Source organism: Cucumis melo, chromosome 4 (assembly GCF_025177605.1).
Source record: "Cucumis melo cultivar AY chromosome 4, USDA_Cmelo_AY_1.0, whole genome shotgun sequence".
NCBI classification, from domain to species: Eukaryota; Viridiplantae; Streptophyta; class Magnoliopsida; order Cucurbitales; family Cucurbitaceae; genus Cucumis; species Cucumis melo.
Window position 1 is genome coordinate 33,671,337 of NC_066860.1, and position 10,151 is coordinate 33,681,487.

The following is a 10,151-nucleotide window of genomic DNA, read 5'->3' on the forward strand; positions in this document are numbered from 1 at the left end:
CGCAGGATTCTCTTTGATTACAATTCCACCTTTTGGTGGCTTAGAGATTTGCTCCCAAATATTCTTTGCAACTTCAAAAGGAGGCATATCTTCAGATGACTGAATCTCCCTTGAGCGGCTACGGGTGTTTGGCCGTTTGCCGATGTCACTGAGAGCTTTGGAAGTGTTGCCTTGAGATGTCATGATTTTCTTTGGATGTTCTTCGAAAAGAGAAAGAGATGAAAGGTAGAGATCGTCCCACTGAGCGTGCCAAATTGTTCACACGAGATTTCAGGAGAAATTTAATTCGTGGAATCGAACTTTGTATTGATTTATGTATTGTGGATACAATCTCTAATATTTACTCCTTTGATTCTTTCTCTCGAATACAAAAAGTAAAATTTAAAACTTCGTGGTCTTCGATCTTCAAGAAGTTGTAACTACAAGTCAGTTCGAGCTTCAATCTTCTGGAATTCAAGGAAAGTTTGACCTTCCAAGTCTTCGATTTTTCAGAAGGTTGATTCTGAGGTTGATGATAACTTGCACGTCTTGAGAGGCTTCAGAAGTTTTTGTCTTCAATTCTTCAGAGCTTCGATTCTTCTCTTCAATCAAAGGTCTCTCAAATGAATGGTAGATGTCTCTATTTATAGAGAAATTTTATGGGCTTTAAGTGGGCTTGGGCCTGTTTGTTTGTTAGGCTTGGGCCTATTTGTCTGTTGGACTTAGACTTAGCCCATTTGCTTATTGGGCTTGGGCTTGAGCCCACCTGACACTCTGGGCTTGGGCCCATTTGCTTGTTGGGTTCGTGTCCGGGTCCAATTGTTTGACGGGCTTGGTCCATTATTTCTTTGGCCCAATTTTTTTTTAGGGCCTTGAACTAGGTTGGGTATGAGAAAACTTGACTACCTAAATCCAATCAAATTATAATTATCTCAATTTTGCTGTGATGACGTGGCGTGATTTAATTGGTCAAAATTTCCTGTTCAACAGTCATCACTTGATTTTTCTTTTTTACGATATTAGGGGTTTGTAGTTAAACCTGTAATTTTGAACTTTGAAGTCGTTAGTACATACTATCAACTGTGTTATGTTCATTTGGTTGGTAATATTACAATTCTAAATATTTGTGATAAGATGAATGTTATTTTCAAACTAATTTATAACGTGTTGAAAAGATAGCCTTTTTTATTTTTAAAATTTAGAATTTAAACTTGTGTTTATAAGCTTAATTATGAAAACATGATCGAGACCTATTGCAACCTTCTTCTTGTGGTGTATAATTTCACACAGAACGAGAAATTTTATTTTTCAGTTTTTTTTTTTTCTCTTTACTTTATCTTTTGTTATATTCACTTCCTCTTGTTTTTACTACCAAACAAGAGGGCAAAGTAAAACAAAATCCTGAAAAGGAATCCCCAAGCCATGCTGATCCAAATGCAATTCCATTTGCTCAAATCTGTAATCCCTTGTTGCCTTAACACGTCGGAACCGGTCGTAACACACGTAGATCCGGTGATGTTGAGTCCTAATGTCTTCCCCATGCTCTTCAACAACTCCACCTTCATCGCTGACGGTACTACTGCGAGCGGCGTATTATCGAACATTTGAACACCGCGAATGAAACACCCTGATTTTGCCTCAAACTCGTTTTGCAGTACTGCTTCATATGGATACTTCACCAACGACATGTAATGGAACCATATCCAGTAAGGTGGCATGCGGTCTCGACTGAGAAAGAAGCCACTAAAGAGAAGAAAATATGCTAAAATGGCTACAACGACGGTGTAGCCCAACATTACGTGAGAAACAACCCCAGAGAGAAAGGTGACAAATGAACTTCCGGCCCAAAATGCGGAGAGTACGGCAAAAAAGAAGAAAACAAACCCGGAGAAGCCACCAGCAAGACCGACAGCGAAATACGTTGTTCCAGCGAAGGTTAGAGAAAGGATAATTAATGATGGAATTGATATTAATGAATGTGCGAGGACGTATGAAGATCGACGGTAAGCGTTGTAGGCTGTTTCTCTCATAAAGATGTATCGTTCTTGAAGGAAAACAGGGATGGCCTCTGCACATGTGTAAAAGGTTGTGGACATGGCGAATGCGAAGAATCCTAACCGTTCTTGAATGCCTTTAGGGGAGTTATCCAGATGCCAAAACATGGTGGCTAAAATTATTCCTGTGATCAAAACAGCACCCAGTCTAATTCCAAATAGCTCTGGCATTCTCCTTGAATTCATAATCGATCGTTTCGCTATCACTAAAATCTCAATCCAAAGAGGATTTGAAAATTTGGAGAACGAAGAGGAACGATTTGAATCAATTGGAGCTCCTGAGACTAATTTTCCTCTTGAAATGCTCGCACTAATAGCATCTTTGAGACAAAGATGAAATCGGCGAGAAAAATCACGATGAATTTCGTAATCTTCTAAGTGATCATTGTTCTTCCTCTGCCATGATTTATTGTGTTCAACCATAGATTTGGTTCCTCCAACAGTTTCTTCTAAATCTCGAACCAAATCTAAGGCGAACTCCGTTCTATTTTCGTTCCCTGGAATTGGATGTCCAAACTCGGCCAAAAAATTGGGTAAATCTGTTGGAGAGCCACTATAAACAGTTTGTCCATGGGAGAGAAAGATTAATCGATCAAGTAAAGAGAGGATTCGGTAGCTTGGTTGGTGAATCGACATGATGACGATGCTACCGCTTTGTGCAATTCTTTGCAAAACTTTGACAACCATGAAAGCGCTAGTGGAATCAAGGCCTGAAGTTGGCTCATCAAGGAACAAAAGTATCGGATCGTGAATAATGTCAATTCCAATAGACACACGACGTCGTTCTCCACCGGAGACGCCACGATGGCCTTCATCACCAATGACAGTATTTGCAGCAGCTGTTAGACCTAATTGGTTGATTAGAGCTTGAACTCTTGCTTTCTTCTTTGATTTTGAGAGAGAGCGAGGTAACCGAAACTCCGCCGAGAACATAAGAGTCTCTTCCACAGTTAGCATCGGAAATAGAAGGTCATCTTGCATAACATAAGCAGAGATTACTTTCAATAGTCCAGATTCCAACACTTCATTGTTTAATGTCACCTTCCCTTTCAACTTCCCTAGTCAAAATAAAAACGTTGAAACTCAACTCGTTAATCACAAAATTGAATATTTAGAAAGGTAGTGGAAACAAATAACTATTAAACCTAAACAAGGGATTGACAAAACTACCTTTTGCAATCCGATCAGCGAGAGCGTCGATCAGCGTAGATTTCCCTGACCCACTGGCGCCGAGCACCGCCATAATTTCCCCTTCCCTCGCCTCGCCGGAGATATCATTAAGCAACAATTTAACCCTTCCACCACTCTCCTCCGCCGCCAAATTCTCCGGCAACGACGAACCCCCTCCTCTCCGCCGAACTTTCACGCTGTAACTCAGATTCTGAAACGACAGCTTGAAAGGATACAACAACGGCGCCGCCGCCGGATACCTACACCCATAACTAACATCGACGACACTGTGGTCCGGCGACTGAGCATCTTCCACTCGCTTCAGAAGCTCGCCGAGAGTGGGACGCCGGCCGATCTCTCTTAGCTCCAATTCGTTATTGTTGAAGTACGAAAAATTGTCGCCGCCAATTGAAGCCATTTTAACGGCGCGGCGATTTGGTTAAGGGGTCGGAAAAATCGAAAATTTAGTTAGGAAATGGACCGAAATTGAGGAATTTATAAGGTGGGAAGAGAAATTTGGGTTGTTGAATTTGGAGTATCAAACTTCCAACGGCCGGAGAATATTGGGAGACGGCAATGTTCCCATTTTCTTACCAATAGCCATACATAAATCAACCCAACTTCCAATTTCTTATATATATATATATATCTATGTGTGTGTGTGTGTGTTTACGTACTCACGAAACCTTAGATATTTTATTTAATGATCAATTAAAATATCATATGTTTATACAAATGAATTATTAATATTTGTAATAAACTTTTAATTTTACTCCTTCCAAGTTTGGTTAGTAGTGATGACTAACTAACATGTTTATTATACTTAAACTAAGTTTACTCACACTTAATCGAGATTAGTTTTTATCTTAAATGACAACAATAAATTTCACGTAAGTATTCGTATGGTAAAAATTCTACTAGATAATAAAAAGTTCTTTTTTAATTAAAAATAAATAAATAATTAGACTAAATTTAAAATGTAATAAATTTCAAAATATAAACAATTTGACGGTGTTTTAAACTTTTTAAAGTTATTTTTATTTTAGACTACAAACTTTTCTAATAAAAATGTGAAATTTATTGAATACATATCTAACACAATTGAAAAGTCTAAGAAAATATTAGAGATTTGTTTAAAAATTTAAAAGCTAAAAAAGTAATTTAATATTTAGGGTTTGTTTGAAATATCTTTCTCCATGATTTAATTTGAAAAATGAGATATTTTAAAAAAAATTGAGTTATTTAAAAAGATCGAAAAATATTTTAAGTATATTTTATACAATTTTACCAAATAAAAATTTTCATAGAAATGAATTTTAATTTTTTTGAGAAAAATCTTCTTTATTTTTATTTTAAGTCAATCCAAACTAACATTTTAGTTACTTTATTTGTATTTACAAATAAGAGTAGACGTAGTTATTCTAATTGGCTAATTTTTTAATTAATAATTTTAGTTCATCGATATTTTTGTCGTTTATTTATGATCTAGAAAATATGTAAATACATGCCCATATAGGTATGTTTGTCCACATACTCAAAGTTAAATCTATACATTCCATCAACTAATAAATTAAGCATAAAGAGTGTCGATTATGATGTTTTCCACACGTTTTCGATTGTCAAGCATTTTGGAAATTCCCATTAGAGGAAGAAGTAATTGATAAAAAGTTTAATTTGATAGCATTAGGTGGGTATGTTAACCCAACCTCCCATTTCGTCCCTTTGTTATTACTATAATAACAATAATTCACATGACTCCGATTTTACTAAACTTTTATAACATTTTATATATAGATTCCTTTCTTATTTCTTCAAGAAATGAGTATTAACATTAATAAGTTTCTGGCTTTAGTACTTGATTTTAGTTTCTCTAAACTCTCGATGAAATTTTCAAAGCAATTCATACATTTAGTTTATGATTAATTTTATTATCGAAACAATTATACCGTAGATTGTGTTGTGTTATTTACTCGTGTTTTATCAGTGTAATGAAACTTGAGCTCGCGAATAAATCACTAATCAACTAATACAATCTAATAATAGAGGTATATTTGAAAATTAGGTGGGATCTACCAGTTGTTTTAGATACTTTTGAACGAATTTCTAATTTTTTTTTCCTCAAATATTATTGGTGTTATAATAGGAGAATAATTAATCTATTGCAATTAATGTTGTTGGTAAAAACATTGCTACGCAATCGATCTAAACAATGTAAATCAAATAACCTCGGTTTTTCTTTTGAGGTGTCTGACCTTTAGCGTAATTATAAGTGAGTGGTTGACGATAGGAAAGTTAAGGAGTAAGAAGCCGCCTCTTAGACCATATAAGTTTGCAATTTCTACTGTTGGTTTAGTTGAAGAGGTTGTTGAAACGTCTTTCTCGTTCAGTGAAGTTGATTATTCAGTGAGAGAGATTTGAGAACACTTGACTAATTGGTTATATAATACACTCAACCTACGGGTTAAACAACTTGCGTTTGCAAAAATATCTAAGTGTGATTATAAAAAAACAATCTAATTACGTAAGCTATTAAAATATATTAAAATTAATAAATCAATATATACTCATGTGATTACACTAATTTTGTTTATAGATCAGTAGACATGTTGTTAGTCTTAATTATTCTTCTCAATATAAATTTGGAAAATAAATAAAAATCCATTTACTTGAACGGTGATTATTATGATTATAAGATTTAGGGTAATTATAATAGGGAACAATTTTTAGAATAATTATTAAGTATGTAGCAATATTTTTAAAAAATTGCAAATACAGCAAAATCTATCAGTGATATACTTCTATCGTTGATAGACTCTTATAGTTTATCAGTGATAGACCAACATTTGCTACATGATCTATCAGTGATAGATTCCTATCATTGATAGATTTTGACAGATTTTTACTATATTTACAATTTTTTTAAAATGTTGCTATATACTTAATTATTTTGAATATAATTACTAAATTTGCAACCATCCTCGGATTTAAATCAAAAATTTATACAACTTGGGCTTATGACTTTATGTTGGGCCGTTCTAACCAAATCCAATTGTGGGGACTTACGTTAAAATGGCCCAATATCCAAAACTCTTCACTTCTTATTATTTGTTTTTATTATTTTAACTACATTTATAATCTAACCCCTTTTTCTTTTTTTCTTTTTGAAAAATTTGGTAATTCAATCTTGCTATCACAAAATTCACCCAAAAAAAAAAAAAAAGACTAACATCATTTAATCTAGTCCAAAGTCATACTTTTTGTCATTAAAATTCGACGGAACATTACAATAATATTATCTCAACCTTATAAATTATTGAATTTAATGTGTTTGTTAAACGTAAGATGTTGGCATAATCTAATAAGATTAGTCCAACAATAATTAACATGCTCTTCAACATAGAAAATAGTGGGTCGTTGAATCTTCCATCCGAATATACTTAAAAAAAAAATGTTTATATTTCAAATTTCACTTATTAACCAAATAAATAAAAGATTAAAGTCTCATGTGGTGTACCAAATATCAAATTAGTTTTTTTAGGTTTCCCATTAATTCTTATTAAAAAGAATTAAAATATAACTTAATTAGTTAAAGAACTAAAAGAAGTGTGTTTCAACTAAAATAGCAAAATGTTAAGAGGTTATAATATCCCAAGTTCCCAACCACACTTATTAAATTCACACATAAAATACACACATTTAATTGATAATTAGTTTACTTATTTTTCCACCAATAATTATGTTTATTTTGTTTTTCGTTTTTCAATTTTTTTTTTAACATCAATCCATCATTTCAAAACTAAAAAAAAAAAAGTTTTTCTTTCTTTTTTTTATTGAGTATTTAAGTTTCTTTTTGTTTTTTTAAGAGTAAAAATTATAGTTATTAATGAAACAAAGAAAAATAAAAAATAGGAAAGCAATAATAATGTCAATATTAGACCGTTGATTTTACTGACAACAAATAAATAAAATAAATCGGTCCATGCAATAAAAAAATGAAATTAAAAAATAAAAATAAAAACGAGAATTTCCTAAAATTTTCTTTATAAAAACAAACAAATCAATAACGAAGGACGTATCTGCTCAGCCAATGCTCCCGGTCCTCCTCGCCGTTCTCCGCCATTAACGATCGTCGAGAAGGAAAAAAAAGGTTATTAAAGAAAGATGAGCGCCGTCTGCACAACGAAGTTCTGCATCAGCGACGCCAGAAGTGTCCGTACACCGCGTGCGGTCTACATCAACCTCAACAATTGGACAGATTCGGAGAACGAGATCGTGAAATCGGCGGTTCCGAAAGTAAGGCGGAGAGTTCGGGTAGTGGATGGAGTATCGTGCAGGCAAATGTACTTGAGGAGCTATAAATTTTCGAGGAAGAAGGAATCCGTTGGGGAGAAAACGAAGAAGTGTTTGGAGAAAGTGAAGGAGAAATTAGGTCAGAGAAAGAGGGGAAGTTTAGGAGAGGATAATAGGAATTTGAGTCTGAATCTGAATCTTAATCTTAATCGGAAGAGGAAGAAGAGGAATGGGAAGTGTTTGATTTGGAAGAAGATGAAGAAATTTTCGTGCAGTTTCATTATGTTTGGGATTTTTCGAAGGATTTTGTCTTGTGCTGCGACTATTGATGTGGTAGAACAAAGTCGTGGAAGAAATTAAACGGTAATTGATTCTGAATTTGGTTTTTCCAATGTCCTTTCTTCTTCATCTGTAATTAATGGAGTTGATAATGGATTTTGTTTGTGTTTATTTCACTAATTTCTTGCATGAATTTGCTTTTGTTTTTTTAACAAATTGAAATCATCTTCATAGTAGAAATTGAATAGTTTGTCATCCATGAATGAGGCTTTCGTTTCTCTTTGTTACATCCTAAGTTTATACTTTAAACTCGATCGTGAGTTTAATTAATCTATAAACTGCAAACAATGTCTTACAAAATTCTAAAAATTTAACAAATCACCCCTTAAATTTTCAATGCAACCGACATCAAATCAATCTCCTCTCCTTCTTCGACTTCAATTCCATGGATTTTCATATCCATCGACCCAATTTTTTTTCTTTTTCTAATAAAGAGAGTCAATGTTGAATAAAAAAATTTAAAGAGAGTCAAAGAAAGAAAATTATATGTAATACGTAATGACCTTTTTTTTTTCTTCAAAGGTAATAAGTAGATTTGAAGGAATATTACTTAAAGACAAAAAGTTAAAAAGCAAAAAAATAGAGAAAACTATTAGAGGGGATATGATTTTGCTTAGGATTCTTTCAGTTGATAAAAACATTTCCACCCCTTTTGTGGGGCTCCTCTCCATATTTGTACCCAAATTTTTAACATTTTCTAACTAAATTTACCTTTTCTCTTTTGCCTTTATCCAAATATATATATAAAAAATAAAAATAAAATGTACATTGTACGAATTTAATAATTCAAATCAATGATTCAAGTGCATTTTTGGAATGAAAAAAACATATGAAAAATTATTGGTACCATTATTATTTAACCTATTTAAGTAAAAAAACCATCTTTAAAGGTCTAATTCGAGACTTCTTAATATGATTAAATTCGAACATCAAAACTGCATATAAAATAGAATTAACTCTAAATATAACTTATTAGAAGCATAAAATTAAGTTTACACGTTTTTTTCAATATAATTTTATTGATAAGTTAATTGTGATTTTGTTTATTTAACGATATGCGAGAACTTTTGGTCGATAATATATATTTTGCATCAATATTTGTAAGGATTGAACCTTCAACTATAAAAGACGGAGTATGTATTAATTATAGTTGAGTTATGCTCTTGTTGTTAGTTGTAAAAGTTATTATTATTTATTTGATAGAATAGCATTTTTTATAAAGTTTGGTAATTATTAACATGGATATTCTATTGTCAACTATCATTTTAATTTCAATGGTGTTACACTTCATAAACAGTCATTCAACTTCATATAGCCTTTTTGTTTTTACGAAAGACTTGCCCATTGAATTTCTAAATTAGTTTAATAATTTGTTGACAGATAATGAAAGATGAGGCCCTATTGAAAAGTAAATTAATTGATTAGAATAATGTCATGATCAATAAATAACGACTTAGTATAAAGACTCTGCTTGCTTTCCACATTCAACAAGGATTTGGTATCAGACTGTTTGACTTTTTTGGAAGATGATTATAAAGTGCTGCATAGTCAAAAGAGTGGTTTATTGTTGATGTTATTCATAGAGTGATGTATTGATGATGTTAGCATCTTGATGTGTACATATAAAAAAAAAATGTTTTTTTACTCATTGTTTACTATGTCATTTTCGTGTCATCTCGAGGTGCATAAATATTGAAACCATTCCTAAACTTCTTTTACAAATTCGAACATCAACTTATTACTTTTAATGAACGTTATTTTTTCTGATATTTTGTTTAAGTACAATGAAACGTAGAATTGAACCTCATGTCTACAGAAACAAAAATTATGACAATAACATTGAATTATGCTCACTCGATCGAGAAACGAGAAAAATATTATAGTTTCAATCAAAATATAATCTATCCATCCACCTATCTTAAATAATATTAAAAAGGTACTAAAATAATAATAGTACTTCAGTGGGCCGGCCCGTTTCTGTCCAAATTATTATATGGATAAAAGATCGGTGGCCCAAAATAATTTTCAGCTTTATCGTGTGGCCCAATGGATAGGCCCACTATTATCCATATTACCTACACCTTTCATATGAAACAATAATATATAAATAAACGTAGAAGAAAAATATAAATATAAGTTTATGAGTTATGAAGGAAAACAAACTAAATTACAAATCTTCTTCATTTAATTTGATTTTATTTTAATGAACATACTTTGTGTAGTTTTTGTATGTTCCTCTTTACTAATTTTATTAGCTTTATAACCTTTTTTTCCTCTTTAGAATAGGTTGGATTTTGTGAATTTATTTTTTAAAAAAGA

At 32.2% G+C, this 10,151-nt stretch overlaps 2 protein-coding genes across 2 annotated transcripts; one reads left to right on the forward strand and one right to left on the reverse strand.

Annotated features, from left to right (window-relative positions):
- Nucleotides 1–1,259: 1,259 nt before the first annotated feature.
- Nucleotides 1,260–3,794, reverse strand: LOC103486423 (ABC transporter G family member 20). Its single transcript, XM_008444379.3, has 2 exons — nucleotides 3,204–3,794; nucleotides 1,260–3,091 (listed from the first exon to the last, which is right to left on the reverse strand). The coding sequence occupies exons 1-2, from the start codon at nucleotides 3,619–3,621 to the stop codon at nucleotides 1,329–1,331; spliced, it is 2,181 nt and encodes a 726-aa protein (XP_008442601.1). The 5' UTR covers nucleotides 3,622–3,794; the 3' UTR covers nucleotides 1,260–1,328.
- A 3,570-nt stretch (nucleotides 3,795–7,364) lies between these two features.
- Nucleotides 7,365–7,853, forward strand: LOC103486422 (uncharacterized). The gene has a single exon (XM_008444378.3). It carries the CDS (start codon nucleotides 7,365–7,367, stop codon nucleotides 7,851–7,853), a length of 489 nt encoding a protein of 162 aa, XP_008442600.1.
- The last annotated feature ends 2,298 nt before the right edge of the window (nucleotides 7,854–10,151 follow it).

Bases quoted from the DNA above. Each gene is read 5' to 3' on its own strand.
- LOC103486423 (XM_008444379.3), bottom strand. From the start codon at position 3,621: ATGGCTTCAATTGGCGGCGACAATTTTTCGTACTTCAACAATAACGAA. The intron at 3,092-3,203 runs GTAGTTTTGTCA...TATTTTGACTAG, and splicing joins CGCTGATCGGATTGCAAAAG to GGAAGTTGAAAGGGAAGGTG.
- LOC103486422 (XM_008444378.3), top strand. From the start codon at position 7,365: ATGAGCGCCGTCTGCACAACGAAGTTCTGCATCAGCGACGCCAGAAGT.